Genomic DNA, 24,649 nt, shown 5'->3' on the forward strand with positions numbered 1-24,649 from the left:
CTCATCTCAAGAATTGCCATCGTGGAATCTGTTTCAACAGTTTTTAGAGAACAGATTTCACGCATTCGAGTTTTTAAATAGTAAAAATAGTGTTAATAAGACATTCAGCCGTAACTCTTTTAACAATGTTAAAGCTCTTCATGTCACCACTACCTTAAGTTGTCAATATTGTACCGAAAACCATAAATTATATACATGCCAAAAGTTTTCGAGAGATGATGTCGATACACGTCGCAATTTTGTCCAAAACCAGGGTTTATGCTTTAACTGTTTAGGTCCACGCCATTCCGTAGTTTCATGTCGCATGTCAACTAGATGCCGAATATGTTCCAGGAAACATCATTCTCTACTTCATTCCAATTCAGCAGTCCCGTCGATTGATGACTCAAGCGATACAAATACCAATCAATCGGATGGGGCCGAAGCTGTGTCCTCAGTAGTCATACAAGGCGATTCCAATGATGTTGTAGTAGGCTGTTGCTCTAAAGCTCAATCTCAGGTATTGCTGGCAACTGCTTTAGTTAAAATTCAATCTCGAACAGGAGCAAACATTACTTTTAGGTCAATGTTAGACCAGGGTTCACAGGCTTCGTTTATAACAGAGTCTGCAGTTCAATTACTTGGACTGAAGAAAATTGCAAGCAAAAGTAATGTTTCGGTATTAGGAAGTGACAGGAGCCCTTCAGTGGTTTCTAAGTATATAGTTTTTATCCAATTGCAATCACTTCTTGATACCAATTTTGTTGTTCGAGTAAAAGCTCATGTGTTAGACAAACTGACCAACTGTCTTCCTAGTAAGAAAGTGGCAGTTCAATTGTGTCCAAAGTTTACACAATTGTCGTTGGCTGACCCTACCTTTGCTACTCCCAATAAAATTGATCTTTTGCTCAGTGCAAAGGTGTACAGTCAAATTATAAAGCAGGGCCTAGTTAAAGATTCTAACAGTTGCCTTATAGCGCAAAATACATCTCTGGGATGGATAATATCCGGAGAAACTGATGAAGGTGAAGATGTTGGGACGATTATTTGTAATACAAATGTGACTATGCATGTTCAGATAGGAGAAGATGATAAGCTTTTGAGGAAATTTTGGGAAATAGAAGCCGAACCTTCGTTAGTTAAAGCAAAGAAACATTTAACGGAAGAGGAACAGCTATGTGAATCAATATATTCAAGCACGACTAAAAGGGATTCTTTTGGTCGTTATATAGTGAAGCTGCCATTCAAAGAATACAGTCCACAATGCTTAAATGGAAACTCAAAAGAAATAGCACTTAGAAGATTATATTCATTAGAACGTAAATTAGACAAGGAGAAAGATTTGAAAGAAAAATATGCAGAGGTATTTGCTGAATATCTCAGTCTAAATCATATGGAGATTATTCCACCTGAAGAACATAAAAGCTCCAAAGGTTTTTATTTACCACATTTTGCTGTGGTGCGCAACGATAGAAGTACAACAAAAGTACGTATTGTCTTTGACGCATCGTGCCCAGGATCCAACGGTGTTTCTTTAAATCAAGACTTATTGGTTGGTCCCACATTACAGGATGACTTGAGACATATTTTAATGAGATGGCGGGCACATCCTGTATGTATTTCTTCTGATATTGTGAAGATGTATCGTCAAGTTCGTGTATCTTCAGAAGATGTTGATTTTCAGCGTATTCTTTGGCGTGAAGATTCTGCTTCTGAGGTGCAACATTATCGACTTTTGACAGTTACATTTGGTACATCGTCAGCTCCATATTTAGCAATTCGCTCATTACGTCAAGTAGCTTATGACGAGGGTGTTCATTTCCCAATAGCTGCAAAAAAAGTGTTGTCAGACTTTTATGTTGATGATTTGATGTCAGGATGTGAAAATTTTATAGAAGGTCAACAGCTATATACTGAAATGAAACAATTGCTTAGAAAAGGAGGGTTTGAATTACAAAAGTGGACAAGCAATGATAAAAATCTAATGAAGTGGATAGAAAACGAAGAAAAACTTGGAGATAAAAGTATGAAAGAGCAAATAAAAGATAATAGAAACAGTGAAGACAATGATAATAGAATTGCAGAGCAAGAGTCTAAGACAGAGACACCAAAGTTTGTTGATAAATCTGATTCGATTACTAAAATATTGGGTCTTACGTGGGACAAATGTAACGATACATTTAAATATTTAGTGCAGTTGCCGACAATTGAAGAGCCAATCACGAAACGGAAAGTGATCTCAGATATATCACGTCTCTATGATCCATTAGGTTGGCTTGCTCCAATTGTAATAAAAGCTAAGATTTTTATTCAAAAACTATGGACATCAGGTTTGAAATGGGATGAAAAACTTACGCCTCAATTACTAACCGAATGGGTCGCATATAGAAACGAGCTTTTATTAATAAAAAGTTTCGAGATACCCCGATGGATGAACACTCGAAAGGATGATACTTCTGTTCAGCTTCATGGATTTTGCGATGCATCGAGTGAAGCATATGCCGCAGTTGTCTATATCCGTGTTATTGATAAATGTAGTAATATTAATGTAAACCTTGTTACTTCTAAAACAAAAGTAGCTCCTATCAAACAACTGTCAATACCCCGATTAGAACTTTGTGGGGCAACAATACTTTCTAAATTATTAATAGAGGTAGCTGATATTTTAGGTATTCCAAAGCAACACATTCATGCGTGGAGTGATTCTTCAGTTGTACTTGCATGGCTTAGCATCCATCCAAGCCGGTGGAAAGTATTCGTCGCTAACCGTGTAGCAGAGATTTTAGGAAGTTTAGACAGATCTCAATGGTCTCATGTCCAATCAAAATATAATCCTGCGGATATTGCATCGCGTGGAATTATGCCGTCTGACATTTCAAAAATGAGACTGTGGAAGCAAGGACCAGATTTTTTGAGAAAGGTAGTCATAAATTACAATGGAGATGATATAACATATGATACAAATACAGAAGAAAAAGGTAATAAAATATGTCAAGTATTAACAAGTATAGATGATGATGTTATTATATGGGAAAGATTCTCATCATTAAGGAGACTTCTAAGAGTTATATCGTGGTGCAGGCGATTTATTTTGAAAAGCATTAATAAAACCAATGAAGGTCCTCAATGGCTAACTAATGTAGAATTACAACAAACATTACATATATACATAAAGCAATGCCAAGTTCGAAGTTTTTATGAAGATATTGAAAGTATAACTAAAGGAGGAACAGTTAAAACAAAAAGCAAACTTAAACCGTTAAATCCTTACCTTGACGATGATGGACTTTTACGTGTTGGTGGGCGGTTGGATAGAACAGCTACTTTCTTGAACGTAAATAAAAGACATCCAATCATTCTTCCGGCTAAAGCTCATTTAACAAACTTAATTATAAAGGATACGCACGAACGAACTATTCACGGGGGTATTCAAATTATGATCAATCATCTTAGAACAAAATACTGGGTTATTGACGCTAAAAACCAAGTAAAGCATTATATTCGCAATTGTGTTATTTGTATTCGATATGCAAGTCAACGTAGAGAGCAACTGATGGGACAATTGCCAACAGCCAGAGTTACACCAATGAGACCTTTCAAAAGAAGTGGCGTCGACTATGCTGGTCCTATTGCTATAAGAACGTCCAAAGGGCGTGGTCATCATGCATATAAAGGGTATATTTGTTTATTCATCTGCATGGTGACTAGAGCAATCCATCTAGAAGTAGTAAGTGACCTTACTGCTCAAGGATTCATTGCTGCCTTTAAAAGATTTGTAGCTAGAAGAGGACATTGCGCAGAGCTTTTTAGTGATAATGGTACAAATTTTGTGGGTGCAGAACGTGAATTGAAGTCCTTATTATTTACAGAAAAGTCTAGATTACTGCCAGAAATAGCGAATTGGTTATCTACAAATGGTACTGAATGGCATTTTATCCCACCCCATTCCCCCAACTTTGGAGGACTATGGGAGGCTGGCGTAAAATCCACTAAATATCACCTTAGACGGATAATCGGAACTTCTACACTTACTTTTGAAGAAATGAGTACTCTCTTATCTCAAATTGAGGCTTGTCTTAATTCGCGTCCATTATCAAGCTTAAGCTCATCGGCTGATGATCCCGAGCCTTTAACACCAGGTCACTTCTTGATTGGGGAACCATTAGTACTTGTACCAGATGCAAACTATGAAACGTCAAACATGACTAGCTTGAAACGATGGCAGTTTATGCAACGTATGGTACAAGATTTTTGGCGAAGGTGGTCTCAGGAGTATCTTACACAATTTTTACATCGGTACAAATGGAGTTATCAAACGCCAGAACCAAATATTGGTGATATAGTACTAGTAAAGGAAGATGATCTTCCCCCTGCGAGATGGTTGTATGGAGTTATAACTCAAAAGCACCCTGGGTTGGATAATATTACGCGTGTTGTTACTTTAAAATGTAAAGGGAATATAATTAAGAGACCCGTCTCAAAGTTGTGTATTTTACCTATAGCTAAATAGAAATTTGTGGTATTTTTTTTTATCATTTACACTGATACACATGCACTTCTATTAACCTTTTCTTATGAATTAGTAGGTTAGTTTCTTTTTGGTTATTTTTACTTTCGTTACATTTATGAAGATTTGATTTTAGTTAAGTAAAACATTAAGTTTAAAGATAGCATAGTGAATGTTTTTAACATCTCATTCATTGTTTTATGGACATAATGTCCATGGTGGGCGGAATGTCCAAGCATAAAGTTTTGTTGTAAGTTTATGGACTCTTTTGATTTTTGGCATTGTTCGGTTGCTATGGTTTTTTATCTTTGTTATTAGTTGGTAAGATGGAGGAATAAATTTTTCTTTTTTAGTTCGCCTAGGACACGGTATTTTTATTTAATTGGACCCTTATTGAACAGGGTTCAGTTTAAGGACAAGGATGAAAGGGATTCCGGGATTAAACGGGTTGTTGGAATAATGACATGAAATTGCAGTTTAGTTTAACTAAAACGCGGTCGAATTGAGAACCTCCTCCTTTTTTAAAGTGGGTTAATAAATAGCTTTTATATGATTACACAGTGTACACATTTTTCTTATACTTTTAGCTGTAATGACGAAATAAAGATTCAAATAGTGACAGGTTGCAAGTTTATTTGCACTTTCCCTTAGTCAACTTCTACGACATCCATTGGAAAGATATAGAATGGTCCTATTCTAATTTGCCGGGCTAAAGAATTTAAAATTAAATCCGAAGTCGAACACCGAAGCGATTTTGAAGTCAGTCTCCATTGACTTTAAAATTGGTTCAGTACAACAGCATCAAAGGTTTTAACCGTCTGATGTGGTTCCTTTATCTACCACCAGGTGGCGGCACTCAAGGCTTAACCCCAAAACTGGCGATAATTAATTCAACCGATGCAAAGTTCAAAAACATTGGCACCTTTACCGGGGTCGGTCAAACTGGCCCGAACACACAAACTAATGGCAACACTGAACGGAGTTGCCGTTTTAATCCTACAATAGGTTGGCAGGTAAGTAGGGTGACCATATACCATTAAGTTGAACGATATTTACATACATACATATAGTCACGTCTATATCCCTTGCGGGGTAGACAGAGCCAACAGTCTTGAAAAGACTGAATTGGCTTAATGATAGAATTGAGATTCAAATAGTGACAGGTTGCTAGCCCATCGCCTTAAAAAGAATCCCAAGTTTGTAAGCATATCCCTTAGTCGCCGCTTACGACATCTACGGGAAAGAGATGGAGTTGTCCTATTCTTTTTTGTATTGGTGCCGGGAACCACACGGCACTTGAACGATATTTTATAAAAAAAAATATTAAAATAAATTTACGTGCCGTGTGGTCCCCGGCACTAATAGAAAAAAGAATAGGACCACTCCATCTCTTGCCCATGAATCGTTAAAGGCGACTAAGGGATAGGCTTATAAACTTGGGATTTTTCTTTTAGTCGATGGGCTAGGAACCTGTCACAATTTAAATCTCAATCCCATCTTAAAGCCAACGTGGCCTTGCAGTCTTTTCAACACTGTTGGCTCTGTCTACCCCGCAAGGGATATAGACGTGATTATATGTATACACCGTACTTAGTCACTGAAGTACTAACTTTAATACGAGGTAATGGATTGGCGTCTTAATGTAACATTGCAAGTAATGTAACATTACTATTTGAGTCTCAATTCTATCTTAAAGCCAAATAGCTGAACCGTGGCCTATCAGTCTTTTCAAGACTGTTGGCTCTGTCTACCCCGCAAGGGATATAGACGTGATTATATGTATGTATGTATGTAAAACGTCAGATGCCTTTAAGCAACCAGAAAATTTAGACAACTGTGTTGGCCACTTAAATTTAAAATAAAAACATTTTATATTGACTTTATTATGCTTTTATCAACCTTTTTTTTTACAAAACGTAATTATTTTAATAAAATACGTTAATTTCAGAAATGTACTATGAAAGATTCTGCCATTAATAATATAGTTTGGTTGCCCTAACCCACTAGTTCCCGAAATGTAAACGCCGAGATTCCTTGAATAATTCATGGGCCCTGTCCATCATCGGTTAGATCTGTGGCGGCAGATGTTTGAAGATATACATGAAACTTCTTTATTAAACAGCTTTCGCAGGTCTATCACCCCACCGACCCATCGCTCTACTAATTCAACTCCTATTTTATTTATTAACTAGCTGTGCCCGCGACTTCCGCGGGAAATAATTATTTTGGACATCATTGAAGCCCTCAAGGATAAATAATTTTCCCCGTTTTTTTATTATTATTTCTTTGCTCCTAATAGTGATGTTAATAGCCCAAAGCCTTCCTCGATAAATGGTCTATTCAACACAAAAATAATTTTTCAATTTGACCCAGTAGTTCCTGAGATAAGCGCGTTCAAACAAACAAATAAACAAACAAATTCTTCAGCTCTATAATATTAAAATACATTCAACAAGAAGGTCGGTACAGCTATTCGGTAACAAATTAAAATAGATATCCTGATATATACCAATTTTTTTATTAAGATCTCAGCGCACTCAAGGCTTCAGAGCTTATTGGCAGAGAGTGCAACTGACTTGGGATTCTTCTTTTAGCCAGAGCCAACAATCTTCAAAAGACTGATGGGCCACGTTCAGCTATATGAATTAATGATGGAATTAAGATTCAAATAGCGACAGGTTGCTAGCCCATCGCCTGAAAGAGTAATTCCATGTTTATTAGCCGTTCCCTTGATTGACCTTTATAATATGGAAAGAGGAGCAGCTGGCATATACTTGTTACATGTTAGATCCATGTTTTAGCTTCGCCACCAGACCAGAATAGGTCTATATATATATATATATATAAAAATATAGGATCAAAGTTTTTTAACTTAGAAATATAATACGCAAATATATAAATCGTACCTTAGCTGCTCAACATAATTATACTATCTGACATATTGAAAATAGTCTGAAAGTGCATTCAACGTGCCGTGTGGTTCCCGGCACCATTACAAAAAAGAAAAGGACCACTCCATCTCTTTCCCACGGATGTCGTAAAAGGCGACTAAGGTATAGGCTTATAAACTTGGGATTCCTCTTTAAGGCGATGGGCTAGCAACCTGTCACTATTTGAATCTCAATTTTATCACTAAGCCAAACAGCTGAGCGTGGCCTATCAGTCTTTTCAAGACTGGTGGCTGTGTCTACTCCGCTAGGGATATAGACGTGATCATATGTATGTGTTTACTATGAATAAGCCTCGTCGAATGTCCTTTCCATGCTGACGATCAGGTTATCCTGGTATCATAAACTGGATATTAGCCCTCCTCTATTATAGTAAAGGTAAGCTGGTGATGATGAACCGACTGCATTGTAAAACTTTTTTATTTTTATTATGTGTGTGTTCGTTTGTCTAACCGTAACTCTTTTACAGATTCAATATTTCCATTTTTATAGTCGACATTCTAAACAAAGCGTTTTGGATGAAAAATTATTCACGACCAGTCATAAAACTTCTTTCTATTGTACATGAGAGACCGTCATATCAACCGATATGGACATTTAGAAACATCAATTCCTCCACTATTCATACTGAATCGCTTTGTCCCAATGTCTATACAATAGCAATGCACATAGCTCATTCGATAAATTAACGTTATACTAGTACGCCAGCGACTCCACTCCCGAAGAACTAAACATACATACATATAACGTCTATATCACTTGCGGGGTAGACAGAGCTAACAGTCTTGAAAACACTGAATGGCCACGTTCAGCTGTTTGGTTTAATGATAGAATTATGATTCAAATAGTGACAGGTTGCTAGCCTATCCCTTAGTCGCCTTTTACGGCATCCATGGGAAAGATACAGAGTGTTTCTATTCTAAAGTGCCAAAAACCACAAAGCGCTATCTATATTTCTTCAAAATTAAATATGTACCTACATCAATATGTAAAGTCTGGGACCACCTATAACAAGCTGATGCCACAGATTAAAGGCGCGGTAGACAGGTCGCATGAATAATTTATGTATGTCTGGATACTGGCTAATATGTCCTAAACTGTCGTTCTCGTAAAATTATCCGTTTGCGAAATATTTCACCTTGATGTGCCGAATTTATTAATATCGTAAGTGTCTTTGTAACAATTTTGAATTGAATAGGCTTATAAACTTAGGAGTTCCGTTATAGCTGATTGTCTAGCAACCTGTCACTATTTCAATCTCTAAGTTATGCCAAAAAACATTAGGTCTAAATAATTAATGCGAGCCGTGCCGTGTGGTTCCCGGCACAAAGAGAAAAAATAATAGGACCACTCCATCTCTTCTCCACGAATGTCGTAAACGGCGACTAAGTACGCTTGTAAATTTGGGATTATTCTTTTAGGCGATGAGCTAGCAACCTGTCACTATTTGAATCTCAATTCTATCATTTAGGCAAACAGCTGAACTCAGCCTATCAGGCTTTTCAAGACTGCCGGCTCTGTCCACCCCGCAAGGGATATAGATGTTGTACGTATGTAATTTATGCGAAAAAGTGGCCCCGTTTTAAAATAAACTTAAACGGTTGTAACACTGCTGTTTTTGAATGAAATTCCAAGCCAACCGATTTAATTAATTCAATTTAATGCATACGAAGTGCATATACTCGTAATTATTAAATTTGCATTCGCATCCTCGTTTACAGCCATTTAATTTTATAATGTAAGAATTAAATTAATTATAATAGGCTCTTGTATGGATGAATACTCGTAACATATATACGAGCACTTTCAACAGCATCATAAAATAATTAAGTAATGCTGCTTTAATTTATATGTGTAAACTATTAATGTTATACATGCATACATACATATGGTCACGTCCATATCCCATGCAGGGTAGACAGAGCCAACAGTCTTGAAGACTAAATGGCCACGTTCAGCTATTTGGCTTAATGATAGAATTGAGATTCAAATAGTGACAGGTTGCTAGCCCATCGCCTAAAAGAAGAATCCCAAGTTTATAAGCATATCCCTTAGTCGCCTTTTACGACATCCATGGGAAAGAGATGGAGTGGTCCTATTCTTTTTTTTTGTATTGGTGCCGGAAACCACACGGCACATTAATGTAATGTATTACGTTAACCAGTTACTTATATAGGTATCTATTTTGTCAATTGTTATGTTGTCAACACACAAGCATAATTTATATGTTTTTTGTTAAATTTTTCGGCGCTATTTGTCCATTTAATATGTAATTCTTTTTGTAAAAATGCTGTAATGACTGTTTGTGCCAAAATAAACTAAAATATATATATATATATTCTCATGAGATGTCGTAAAAGGCGATTATGGGATAGGCTTATAAAACTTGGGTTTCTACTTTTAACCGATGTCCTAGCCTGTCACTATTAGAATCTCAATTCTATCATTAAGCTAAACAGCTGAACGTGGCTTATCAGTCTTTTCAAAACTGACGGCTCTGTCTACCCCGCAAGGGATATAGACGTGATTGTATGTATGTAGATTGTAAATAGGAGACTTTCGCTAAGAAATAAATTCCAGCAGAAATGGAAGAACTGGATTTTTCGTTCTCTCTAGTTAATTATATAATTACATCTTTCTAACCTCTTTCTGAACTTAAAATCAACCTCTCTCGAAATGCCTTTAACTTAAAAATGTCAATCACAAACATCTGGCTTCACTTATTGAGCAATTAATTTGCACAATTTGATGCGTGCCGTTAGACAGACATCTTGGAAATTAAGACATCAATCCTGGTTCTAAGGCACAGGTGCAAAGGGAGGTATGGACGACCATGATATTCCAACGAATTTTGGTACAAAAGTTGTTATAGGTTAATGTTTCTGTTCTTGTTATATTTTATTATTAAAATCTATACTATTATTATAAAGCTGAAGAGTTTGTTTTGTTTGTTTATTTGTTTGTTTGTTTGTTTGTTTAAACGCGCTAATCTCTGAAACTACTGAACCGATTTGAATAATTCTTTCACTATAAGATAGTCTATTTATCGAGTAAGGCTACATTTTATCCCGGATTTCCTACGGGAAACGTCAACAATGCAGGTGAAAGTTGAATGAGTCGGCCATCTGCGAGCTTTCCACGCGAACGCTGCGCAAACCAACAAAGATATAGTAAAACAATGTACTAAAGATGTGAAGTACTCATTTTTTGCCACAAAAAAGTCCGCGAGAGCATATATCTATCTCTTAAGGTTTACTTACAATAACCACATTTATGTTCATTTTTTAAGATTATTTTTTCATTATAAACATGAGTTATTTTGAAACCAATTTTCTTTAATTCAGTATTAATCCTTATCCAAATAAATATGTTTATTACTTTCGGCTTTTCATGTAGACTAAAATTGCCATTTACAGTATATAAATCAGACGAATAGGTTTTGAGATATAGTCGTTATAAGCAATTTGCAGCGAAACATTTAATACGGCGAACCAGCGTTCTTTCTAATACGCGTGACCGCCTGACCTTTTATTTATTAAAATCGGACCAGTAGTTTTGGAGATATATGCTAACATTGGTTTGGACAAACAAACGCACAACCTCTCACCCTAAACGCATATATACGGTCTCCGTTCGGTCGCGGGTAATGATGTGGGCCAAGTCGTCGCCAAGTCGCATAATAATTAGCAGCTATAATTGATAAAGCCGAGGAGGATGTTTGCAAAACTAAATATGATGCCCAAAATAACTATTCCACGCGGACGAAGTCGCGGGCACAGCTAGTATCATATAAATAAATTAATTTGAACAATGTATTCTCTCGTCCACATTTCTGTTCTAAGTTCGGATAGTTGGGAAGTTGACGTTGTTTAAGAAAATGCTGCAGTGCAGTCTGTTACTGCTTCTTCTGCTTTCCGCTTTGGAAGCGGCAGTGAACTTAGAATAATTAATTTATTTGACGTCAACCAATGTTGTGAAACAAAATGATATGACAATTAGTAAGTGATATGAAGTAATAAAAATAAAAATTTTGAATTTGAATATACCAAATAAACATTGATTTTTTTTTCTTTCAAAAAGGCCTGACTTTATGTATGTATGAATTTATGTCGGCAGCAGCATCTAGCATCTATAGTGCATTCAATATTGAATTGCAAACTACCAATGGTATTATTGAGTGACAATAATTTACATTTTGCTGTCGATTATATCAGCAAAGGCTATCAGAAGACTTTCAGTCAAATCTGAAAGTATTCTGGAAATCCGTAAGGTCAGCCCGAGGAGATACTATAACCGGAGAGCTGACTAGGATCAGATGCCAGGATGGTAGCGTTGTGAAAGGAGAAGAATGTGTACTAAAGATATGGAAGGACTATTTTGAAAGTTTATTTGAAAAAAAGGAAGGAAATAAGAAAGATTTCTGCTATTGCGAAGAAAAAGAGAATGAGATGGAAGGCGAAATTGAAATGTTCGAAATTGTGGAAGCACTTAAGAGTATGAAAGCGGGAAAGGCTGCTGGGTGTGATAGAGTGTCGGTCGAGATGCTTAAAGCAGGAAAAGGCGTAGTAGCTAGTCAGTTGTACTGCCTTTTCAATTTGTGTTGGAGAAGCGGCCGAGTACCAAAAGATTGGTGTAAGGCTGTTATCGTGCCACTTTACAAAGGAAAAGGGTCACAGCTGGACTGCAAAAATTATCGTGGTATAAGCCTGCTGAGCGTCGTCGGCAAATTGTATGCTAAGGTATTGATTAATAGAGTCAGGAATGAAACTGATGACAAAATATGGGATGCTCAAGCGGGATTTCGAAAGGGAATGGGATGTACTGATCAGGTCTTTTCCTTGCGGTGCATAGCCGAAAAGTTTTTGGCCAAGAGTCAAAAAGTCTATTGCACATTCGTAGATCTGGAAAAGGCCTATGACAGAGTTGAGAGGAATGAATTGTGGTCAGCACTTTCTATGCATGGGGTGAGCAGTCTCTTAATACGAGCACTGAAATCCTTATATGAGGATTCGAGTGCTTGTGTCAGGATAAACGGAGCGCACACTGAGTGGTTTAAGATTGAGAAAGGCGTAAGGCAAGGATGTGTTGCGTCACCGTGGCTGTTCAACCTATTTATGGACAGCTGTTTGACAGATTTGAAAGAGTCTAAAAGTGGATTAAGGATGAATGAGTTACTCGTCAAATGTCTGCTCTATGCCGACGATCAGGTTATACTGGCGTCATCAGCGGAGGAGTTACAGGAGATGGTAAACTGTATGCATGAAGCTTTAAAAGAGAAAGGAATGAAAGTGAACGTAAGTAAAACTAAAACACTGGTTTTTGAAATGGAGAAAGAAATGACAGCATGTAATATTTTGATTGGAGGAGAAAAAGTGGAGCAAGTGAAAGAGTTTGTATATCTAGGATCAAAGTTTACATCAGATGACAAGTATGATAGTGATATTGAAAGGAGAGTGAACGCGGGGAACATGGTGAATGGAGCTTTGCATGCCTTTATGAGCAGTCAGAAACTATCCAAAAAGGCTCGACTGGCTGTGCACAGGGGCGTGTTGGTCCCGACATTAATGTATGGGAGTGAAAGTTGGGTATGGCAAAAGAAGCATGAAAGCAGAATAAATGCAGTGGAAATGAGAGCGTTAAGGAGTATGATGGGTGTGAAATTGAGTGACAGGATAAGGAACAGCGTGATAAGGGAATGTTGTGATGTGAAAGAAGATGTAGTTACAGGAATAGAAAAGGGTATGTTAAGATGGTTCGGTCATGTGGAGAGGATGAATGAAAGCAGGTTGACTAAGCAGATATACAAGGAGAGTGTGGAGGGAAAGGTCGGAGTGGGAAGACCTAGACGAACGTATCTTGATCAAATTAAGGACGTCCTGGTAAAGGGTCAGGTCAAAAGTACCCGAAACCGCCGAGCTTGTATGAAGAGAGTTATGAATGTGGACGAAGCGAAAGAAGTATGCAGAGATCGTGGCAAGTGGAAAGAGGTAGTCTCTGCCTACCCCTCCGGGAAAGAGGCGTGATTTTATGTATGTATGTATGTTATATCAGCAATCGCTGTGCCCGCGACTTCGTCCACGTGGAATAGTTATTTTGGGCATCATTGAAGCTCTCAAGGATGAATAATTTTCCAGTTGCAGCGTGATGTTATATAGCCTAAAACCTTCCTCGATAAATGGTCTATTCAACACAAATTTTTAATTCGAACCAATAGTCCCTGAGATTAGCGTGTTCAAATAAACAAACTCTTAAGCTTTATAATATTAGTATAGATGTACTGTAAAGCACCCGAAACCGCCGAGCTTGTATGAAGAGAGTTATGAATGTGGATGAAGCGAAGGAAGTATGCAGAGATCGTGGCAGAAAGAAGCAGCAGTGGTGGAAAGAGGCGTGATTTTATGTATGTATGTATGTATGTATAGATGTACTGCGCTAATCGCCTTTCTATTTTAATTTCTTCCCACCCTAAGGTTGACTGGAAGAGATTGCTTAAGCGATAAGTCCGCCTTTGTACTTACTTCAATACCTGTGTTTTTATTTTTCGGTTTCCTTTTTCTCATGGTGCAATAAAGAGTTTATCTATCTATCTATCTCACGATATCAATCAACAAGAACAAAGTTCATAAACATTCCACAGCAAATGCAATGGACAATTTGATTACAGGACAATACCGCGGCCCATAAACCACACTGACACTGCCAAATTAACGGGCCATTAAATTAACTGTCTCATTATTCGGGACAGACAGGTAAACATGGCCCTAATTTTTGCATGCCTGAAAAGGTCGTTGACCTCGCTTTGAGGACAAGGCAATTTTTAAACCAATATACACACATACACATGGTCACGTCTATATCCTTTGCGGGGTAGACAGAGCCAACAGTCTTGAAAAGACTGAATGTCCGTTTACGTTACATTCAGCTATTTGGCTTATTTAAACCAATATTTCGATTTTAATTATATTCTTTCACATTGACGGCCTCTGTGGCACAGCGGTAGTACGCTTGTTTTGTGACACCGGAGGTCCTGGGTTCGAATACCGGTCAGGGCGTGATGAGAAAAGAGCTTTTTCTGATTGGCCTAGGACTTGGATGTTTATCTACATATATAACTACATATAAAGTATTATGAAATATAGTATCGTTGAGTTAGTATCTCGCAACACAAGTCTCAAACTTACTTCGAGGCTAACTCAATCTGTGTAATTTGTCCCGTATAAGAAAACAACATTGCGTAAGTGGTCGATTCTGTGCACGATACGAAAAATGTGCTCATTTCAAGATGTAAAAATTTAAAACCCGCCGTTACCAATAACAGTAGATACCAATAAAATCGTAATCACTACATAGTACTTATAAAACAAAGTCGCTATTTTAGTCTGTTTGTCTGTATGCTTAAATCTTTAAAATTACGCAACGGATTTTGATGCGGTTTTTTGTAACAGGTAGAGTGATTCAAGAGGAAGGTTTTTATGTATATTTTTTTCCGAATTTTGCACCCGTGCTAAGCAGGGGCGGGTCGCTAGTCTTGTATAAAAGGTGGCACGTCAGCATTTTACCCTGAGTTCATCATAATATTTGATCTAAAGCCATGAAACTGTTAAAAAATTCAAATGTCGAAAAATCTGCCCTGTAACTAATAATTTATTAACGCGTTACATCTCAAGCCCTTACTATTTGAAGTTCAAATTTTTCAAGAAATAATAGTTTCATTTGGCCTCTGTGGCGCAGCGGTAGTACGCTTGTCTGTGACACCGAAGGTCCTGGGTTCGAATCCTGGCCAGGGCATGATGAGAAAAATAACTTTTTCCGATTGGTCTGGGTCTTGGATATTTATGTATATACGTATTTATAATACAATATAGTATCTTTGAGTTAGTATCTCGTAACACAAGTTTCGAACTTACTTCGAGGCTAACTCAATCTGTGTAATTTGTCTCATATATATTTATATTTATTACATACATACATACAATCACGTCTATATCCCTTGCGGGGTAGACAGAGCCTACAGTCTTGTAAAGACTGATAGGCCACGTTCAGCTATTTGGCTTTAAGATAGGATTGAGATTCAAATAGTGACAGGTTGCTAGCCCATCGCCTAAAAGGAGAATCCCAAGTTTATAAGCCTACCCCTTAGTCGGCTTTTACGACATCCATGGGAAAGAGATGGAGTGGTCCTATTCTTTTTTGTATTGGTGCCGGAAACCACACGGCACTTGGCACACGGCAATTTGCGGTTTATCGCATTCGTTTTGTTTACCGACTTTAAAAACAGAACGTTCTTAATTTAAATCTGTTTTTTTATTATTTCTTTTTTAATGATTTTTATATTTATTAATTTATCTTTATTAATATACGTCTTGAAAAATGAAAGTTTAAAAAATGTAATAGACATTTGCTTTGCATTTAACGAATAAACTTTAAAAAAATATTAAAATTCGAAGATTTAGATACACAGAAAAATCTTTAGATTCTTTTTTTTTTATTCCTACTAGACCGAAGTCTCGAACAAAAGAAACATTTTAATTTAAATTTTCTACAAAAACTGCTTTCAAACAAATCGATCAAGTATATATTTTAATAGTTTATATGATATACAACAATTGTATAACATGTAATCACATCTACATCCCCTGCAAGGTAGACAGAGCCAACAGATATCAAATGTCTGAAAGGCCACGTTCAGCTGTTTGACTTAATGGTAGAATTGAGATTCAAATAGCGACAGGTTGCTAGCCCATCGCCTAAAAGAGGAATCCCAAGTATATAAGCCTATGCCTTAGTCGCCTTTTACGACATCCACTAGAATGAGATTAAGTGGTCCTATTCTTTTTTCTATTGGTGCCGGGCACAATGCAACAAAAAATTTATTTATTACCAAAATTTTAAAAAAATATAATAATAATACATAATACGGAATAAAGATGCGTGCACGCATCCATTGTACTTGAGTTCGACTTGCACTTAGCCGGTTTTAAGCCTTGTCAACCCGTTCCGCCATCAAGAAACCAAGAACGCAGCTACGTACGAAATTCGTCGCGAAATCATAGTAAAGGCCAATTCTTCTAAACAATTTCCCAAAGGCGAGTTGCCCTGACCTCAATTTATCCTTTGACCGGCCTTTTGTCCCGGCTTCAAAGTGTTGCAAATCATTCCGGGCTAACATCTATGCTAATTCGAGGTACAAAATGGAAATTAAATGCCCTTGGTATCGTGTAAATTGTGTTATTTCCGTATGTAGTTATGTCCAGGTACGGCACATTATACATACATATAATCACGTCTATATCCCTTGCGGGGTAGACAGAGCCAACAGTCTTGAAAAGACTGATAGGTCACGCTCAGCTATTTGGCTTTAAGATAGAATTGAGATTCAAACAGTGATAGGTTGCTAGCCCATCGCCTATAAGAAGAATCCCAAGTTATTAAGCCTACCGCCTAGTCGTCTTTTACGACATCAATGGGAAAGAGATGGAGTGGTCTGTTGGCTTTGTTTTGACGTTTGAAGACTGTTGGCTCTGTCTATCCTGCAAGGGATATATACGTGCTTTTATGTATGTATGTATGCAAGGAGCAGCGAATTGAACACAGTCTTAAAATAGCGACAAAATTAGCACCCCTACAAAAAACAGCAAATCAAACGCCACTTTTGACGAATAAAAAAAAAATCATTAAAAAAGAAATAATAAAAAAACAGATTTAAATAAAGAACGTTCTGTTTTTAAAGTCGGTAAACAAAACGAATGCGATAAACCGCAAATTCAGTGGAGTGACGCCCCGCTGTGAATGCACTTTATTTGGGGAGGCTGCGTCAGGCGAAAGGAAATTAAAAATATTACAGAAGTAAGATATAGGCTTAAAAACATGGAATTATTTTTTTGATGGAAGTATGCAGACATCGTGGCAAGTGGACAGATGTAGTCTCTGCCTACCCTTCCGGGAAAAGGCGTGATTTTATGTATGTAGGTATGTAGTTATTTGGGCGATGGGCTAGCAACCTGTCACTATTTGAATCTTAATTCTATCAGCTGAACGTGTCCTGTCAGTTTTTCAAGACTATTGGCACTGTCTATCCCGCAAGGGATATAGACGTGACTATATGCGTGTCTATATTTATGTATGTGTGTATCAATGAGCATTAATTATTATAAGTTTTCTAAATTTAGTGTTTTTTTTTCTATAATTACCTTTTTTTGTTTTAAATCAATTTAAAAAAAAAGGTTTACAAAAAAGTTTATGAAAATATCCATTTATTATTAAAATCTGCAGATGTATAGCAAATGTTTTATTTGCTATCATTATATGTGTGTTGTAACTATATGAATGTGTTTATTGTCTTTTACGCCATCCATTGAAAAGCTAGGTATATAAGGTTTATAGTATAAATTTTATAGTAAGTATGTTTATTATACATTATTATTATCACCCACACAAAGGTTCTCCGCTTAACACAATTGTAGACTGTTAGATAATGCTATTAGTATTAAGTCCGCCTATTGTACTTTACAAATTGTAATTGTTACAATCACTACATAGTATAAAACAAAGTCGCTATTTTAGTCTGTTTGTCTGTATGCTTAAATCTTTAAAATTACGCAACGGATTTTTATGCGGTTTTTGTAACAGGTAGAGTGATTCAAGAGGAAGGTATTTATGTATAATTTTTTCCGAAGTTTGCACCCGTGCGAAGCCGGGGCGGGTCGCTAGTAAATAAATAAAAGCAATAGAGAATAGTGGGACAGGGCCGGCCTCGTCAAACTTTCAATGACCAAACTTCGAATGTCTTGAAAAAAGGAGATGTTAGGAGTACCCGTAACCGTCGAATATGCATGAAAAGAGTAATGAGTGTGGAGGAAGCGGGAGAGGTCTGTGAGGATCGTAGCAAGTGGAAATCCATAGTCTCTGCCTACCCCAATGGGTAACAGGCGTGATAGTATGAATGTATAACAATATAAATTTTTTATTTCATTTTTCGTTAAAAGTTCACTATAGTTTTTATTCTGAACTCTCTTTAATTTGTCAGACAGCCGAGTTGTAATCAATGAACCGAGTGAATTCAATATTTGATTCATTAATGTCCCCTCACATAATTCAGCCGCCGAGCTGATATCATCATAAAACCTCTATATACTTACACTCTCTATTTTATATTATTACTAGATTTGACCCGCGACTTCGCGATTTGACCTGCGTAAAACGGAAAATCCAGGTAATTTTTATACCCTAAGGAATACGTTATTTTTGTATATTCTTCGACTAACAGTAGAACCTGCTTTCAAAGTGATACTAAATCAGGCAAACAGTCAGTGACCTCTTTTGTACATTTTAATAGTTATTAAAATGTACAAAAGAGGTATTTAATAGTTATTATAATTGTAGGTATTAAGTTACATACATACATACATACATAAAATCACGCCTCTTTCCTGGAGGGGTAGGCAGAGACTACCTCTTTCCACTTGCCACGATCTCTGCATACTTCCTTCGCTTCATCCACATTCATAACTCTCTTCATACAAGCTCGGCGGTTTCGTACTTTTGACCTGACCCTTTACCAGGACGTCGTTAATTTGATCATGATACGTTCGTCTACGTCTTCCCACTCCGACCTTTCCCTCCACACTCTCCTTGTATATTTGCTTAGTCAACCTGCTTTCATTCATCCCCTCCACATGACCGAACCATCTCAACATACCCTTTTCTATTCCTACCCTTTTATATCTATTTAGTTACCTAATTACTATTTAGTTATACGTACGTATATCAAACTTTGTTTTTAATATTATCATTTTTACAACAACAAACTGCACTGCAGCGTTTTCTTCAATGACGTCAACTTCACAAATATCCAAACTAAGTATAGAAATGTCTATCAGTCTTGAAATGACTGATAGGCCACGTTCAGCTGTTTGGTTTAATGATAGAATTGTGATTCAAATCGTGAAAGGTTGCTAGCCAATCGCCTACAAGAAGAATCCCAATTACTACAACCACGGGAAAGAGATGGAGTGCTGCTTTTATATATGATCACGTCTATATCCCCAGCGGGGTAGACAGAGCCACCAGTCTTGAAAAGACTGATAGGCCACGCTCAGCTGTTTGGCTTAGTGATAGAATTAAGATTCAAATAGTGACAGGTTGCCAGCCCATCGCCTAAAAGAGGAATCCCAAGTTTATAAGCCTATCCCTTAGTCGCCTTTTACGACAACCACGGGAAAGAGATGGAGTGCTCCTATTCTTTTCTTATTGGTGCCGGGAACCACACGGCACTACCAAAGGAGGCTTCCAAACTTATACACTAGATTTTATTATATTTTTATTTTTATTAAAAATGGGAATTTTGTTAACCAGTGGTGCGGGCGAAAATCGGTACTTACAAAATTAATAACAAACGTATTTATTCATTTAAAACTTTATCGCGCATATTAAGTAATTGTATGGTATTTAATAGCAAACAAAACAAACAGTATCTATAGATGTATTTATAAAAATACAATGTAACACAAAGTCTCTCTTATCGAAATAATCAAATATTTTATTAAACCAACACAAATATTGTATCAAAGCAAAGTTTCAATAATTCGCTACGTTTCCAAACTCGCCTCAAGTCAACTTTTGCTCGGAATATTGACGTTAACCTGCGATTCCGCAGCTGCTGATATACATTATATACTCAGTAATAATGCGTTTCGGCAAATGACGATTTTTTCTCAGTAATCTTAAGTGACCTAGAAAAACTCTATGAAAGGATTTTCCAAAATTCTCACGATTTTTATTTTACATTTTTGGTGCCGATAGAAAAAAGAATAGGACCACTACATCTCGTTCCCATGAAACTCGTAAAAGGTGACTAAGGGATAGGCTTATAAACTTGGGATTCTTCTTTTAGGCGATTGGCTAGCACCCTGTCGCTATTTGAACCTCAAATCCATCTTAAAGCCAACGTGGCCTATCAGTCTTTTCAACACTGTTGGCTCTGTCTACCCCGCAAGGGATATAGACGTGATTATATTGATGTATGTATACAGTACACCGTAATTAGTCACTGAAGTACTAACTCAAATACGACGTAATGGATTGGTGCCTTAATGTAACATTGCAAGCAATACCCTTTCAGTTTGCAAACTCGTTAAGATTCTTCAGAAAACAAAGAAATCAAGGCTCGGCTAATAACAGTTACTGGTTGACAAGTTGATTTGATAAATCACTTTTGCTTTGACATGTTTTACTTTAAACAAGCAAAACCAGGATTGTCACATAAATACATACATATATACATGCATACATACATACATACATACATAATAATCACTTTTATATCCATTGCGAGGTAGATAAAGCCAACAGACTTGACAAGACTCATAAGCCACGTTTGAATTTGATTCAAATAGCGACAGGTTGCTAGCCTATCGCCCTAAAGAAGAATCCCCAGTTTATAAGCCTATCCCTTAATCGCCTTTTACGACATCCCTGGGGACGAGATGGAGTGAGTAGCATAAATAGGTACATACAATTCAATTCTATATCCCTTGCAAAGTAGACAGAGCCAGCAGTCTTTGAAATACCAAAATTATGATTCAAATAATGGCAGGTTGCTAGATCGCCTTCAACAAGAATACTTACATACAAACATATAACTACGCTGACGTTGCGGGGTAGACAGAGACTTCACCACAATTGGTGAAGGCTTTACAAACAGTACTGCGGCGACTCTCCTGATTGCACGTCTATTGTCTCCGAAGATATAAAGCCGTGGAACAGCCCACAGTGCACAGAACGACCACCCGATGGTGAGATCTTGCTCTGTTTAGCAACGACGCTTGCATTTTTCTTTGCTTTTCCATAAACACGTGACCTTTCATTCTTTTCTTGTATCTCAAAAGCGAGCTATACGCGCTATGGTACGAATATCTTCACAAGAATCTTGCAAACCACACTTCAAAAAGTTGGGAATACTAACGGTACCTGGTCTATATTTGCTTGTGGTCCTATCTGATTTTAAAAAACAGCTTCCGCAACTTGAGACGGAACAAGAGAAAATCGAACGTGAAGGATCTAGACGAAAACACTTCATTTCCAATATAGTACCCCGTCTGAATGTTGTCAAGCATTGTCCATACTATCAAGGGGTGAAATTATTTAATAGACTGCCAGTTGATTTCAGAGGAGATATCAGTTTAAATTTATTTAAAATCAAACTTGAAAATATATTAATTGCCAAAAACATTTATGACATTGAGGATTTCTTTAACTAATAATGAATTATTGCACTTATCAAAGTTTTGTTAGATATTTTAAGTTTAATTGTTCTTTTTTGAAATTTTATTTTGTATTCTATTTGTATTCAGACATGATTGTTAAATTGTTATATGAATAAATGATTTGATTGATTGATTTTAGATTGTAAGCTCTTTCTATCCCTAAAGAGAAGCAAGTGATGTGTATGAAAAATCAAAAGAATAAATTTCGAAGAAATTCCGATTAAGATAAGTCGACCATTGTACGTATTCTTCTTAATCCAATGACCGTTATATAATTTGTTATATTTCTCTTTATGAGCAACTAGAGAAAGCCCTATCAATCCCGCGAGAACTTTGGGATAAAAATATGCCTATATGTTATTCTGGGTCTTCAGCTAACTACATACCAAATTTCATCGTAATCGGTTCAGTAGTTTTTGCGTGAAAGAGTAACAAACATTCATACTGACATATAAACTTTCGCATTTATAATATTAATAGGATAAAGTGTTTACAAACAAACAAACAATACGATAACTCTTTATTGCTCTACAATATATTACAAAACATGGGATTACATTAATTAAATTAATCAAGTACTCCTGACCTAACCTTATACCAAGTTAGTCTTCCTCAAAATTTCCATTTTTACTCGCCTTATATATTTTACAGACTAACACAAGTGCCGTGTGGTTCCCGGCACCAATAGAAAAAAAAAATACATGGATTTAAAAACATTGCATCAAAAGGCGGCCTTTTCACTAAAAGCGATTTTTGAAAGTTAAATTTTGAATTGTAAATAAAACTTCACCCAGAGAAAAGATATGATGGCGCTAAGTTGACCAAAAGTCGTCCGTGAGAATTTAGCGCGACCTACATAAGAATCATAAAGTTTTGTCATTTTGTTTTATTACAACAATAATAATTATATTCTATACTTAATATTATAAAGCTGAAGAGTTTGTTTGTTTGTTTGAACGAGTTAATCTCAGGATCTACTGGTTCGAATTGAAAAGTTCTTTTGGTGTTGCATAGACCATTTATCAAGGAAGGCTTTAGGCTATATAACATCACGCTGCAGTTTTTAGGAGCGAAGAAATAATGGAAAATGTGAAAAAAAAAACGGGGAAATATATTTATCCTTGAGGGTTTCAATGATGCCCAAAATAACTATACCACGCGGACGAAGTCGCGGGCACAGCTAGTTGCAAATAAAGGTTTATCACTTCTAGATCATTATAAATCTGCGTTGGATCGTGGTCGCCTCTAATCAATAGATTTACTCCTTGATTACGGCCACGAGGTGGAAATATGCCCTTAATCTGTTCTATGACACATTTGGCGCAGTGGTTGAGTATTATAACGCAAGATCCCGGGTTCGTCGTGTTGGTCCCGACATTAATGTATGGGAGTGAAAGTTGGGTATGGCAAAAGAAGCATGAAAGCAGAATAAATGCAGTGGAAATGAGAGCGTTAAGGAGTATGTTGGGTGTGAAATTGAGTGACCGGATAAGGAACAGCGTGATAAGGGAATGTTGTGATGTGAAAGAAGATGTAGTTACAGGAATAGAAAAGGGTATGTTGAGATGGTTCGGTCATGTGGAGAGGATGAATGAAAACAGGTTGACTAAGCATATATACAAGGAGAGTGTGGAGGGAAAGGTCGGAGTGGGAAGACCTAGACGAACGTATCTTGATCAAATTAAGGACGTCCTGGTAAAGGGTCAGGTCAAAAGCACCCGAAACCGCCGAGCTTGCATGAAGAGAGTTATGAATGTGGATGAAGCGAAGGAAGTATGCAGAGATCGTAGCAAGTGGAAAGAGGTAGTCTCTGCCTACCCCTCCGGGAAAGAGGCGTGATTGTATGTATGTATGTATATGTATGTATGCAATAAAGAGGTAACAAACAAACAAACAAAGGCACTTGTATTATGTGTAATTTTTCAGTAATAGTTCATCTAATGGCTTTTGTCTACTCTGGATCTCAAATGTAAGTTTAGGGCCCCTACCTGCACCTGAAGGCATTATTTGTGTTGGTTTGTTTACCTTATCCCTGAAACTTGAACAAAATTTGTCTCAAGTCGTTTACAAATATTTATGAACACATACATATGATCGCGTCTATATCCCTTGTGGGGTAGACAAAGACAACAGTCTTGAAAAAACTGAATGGCCACGTTCAGCTATTTAGCTTAATGATAGAATGAGCTTCAAAAAGTGACAGGTTGCTTACCCATCGCCTAAAAAGAATCCCAAGGTTGTAAGCCTATCCCTTAGTCGCCTTTTACGACATCCATGGGAAGAGATGGAGTGGTCCTATTATTTTTTGTATTAGTGCCGGGAACCACACGGCACGTGTAGTAGTTATGAACATACATATATAATTCATTTACCCACACGTAACGTTGAGTTAGTATCTCTGATTGGTCTGGGTCTAAGATGTGTCCTGGGTCTTTATTATAAAAAAATGGTATCATTTAGTAAGTATCTCGTAACACAAGTCGTCAACTTACTTCGATGCTAACTCAATCTGCATATTTTGTCTTGTATATACTTGTTTATATATGTCGTAAAAGGCGACTAAGGGATAGGCTTACAAACTTGGGATTCTTTTTTAGGTGATGGGCTAGCAACCTGCCACTATTTGAATCTCAATTCTATCATTAAGCCTAATAGCCGAACGTGGCCATTCAGTCTTTTCAAGACTGTTGGCTCTGTCTACCCCGCAAGGGATATAGACGTGACCATTATGTATGTATGTATGTATATATTTGTTTATTTATCTCGAAAAGACTAAATAACCACGTTCAGCTGTATAGTATAGCTTTATTTACAATCTTTGCTCTAAATAAATATTAAAAGACGGATGCAACGCACGTGCTAACATTATTCATGTAGCGGCAATTTACATAGATTTCTCACAACTTAACTGAAAATCTATAATATGCACGCCGTGATTAAGTTTTGAATAA

General features: G+C 36.9%; 1 protein-coding gene across 1 annotated transcript; it reads left to right on the forward strand.

Annotated features, from left to right (window-relative positions):
* Window positions 1-1,078: 1,078 nt before the first annotated feature.
* On the forward strand, window positions 1,079-4,489 carry LOC106131061 (uncharacterized). Its single transcript, XM_013330050.2, has one exon. The coding sequence runs from the start codon at window positions 1,373-1,375 to the stop codon at window positions 4,487-4,489; it is 3,117 nt and encodes a 1,038-aa protein (XP_013185504.2). The 5' UTR covers window positions 1,079-1,372.
* The last annotated feature ends 20,160 nt before the right edge of the window (window positions 4,490-24,649 follow it).

The sequence above is a fragment of the Amyelois transitella genome, chromosome 22 (assembly GCF_032362555.1).
Source record: "Amyelois transitella isolate CPQ chromosome 22, ilAmyTran1.1, whole genome shotgun sequence".
Lineage (NCBI taxonomy): Eukaryota > Metazoa > Arthropoda > Insecta > Lepidoptera > Pyralidae > Amyelois > Amyelois transitella.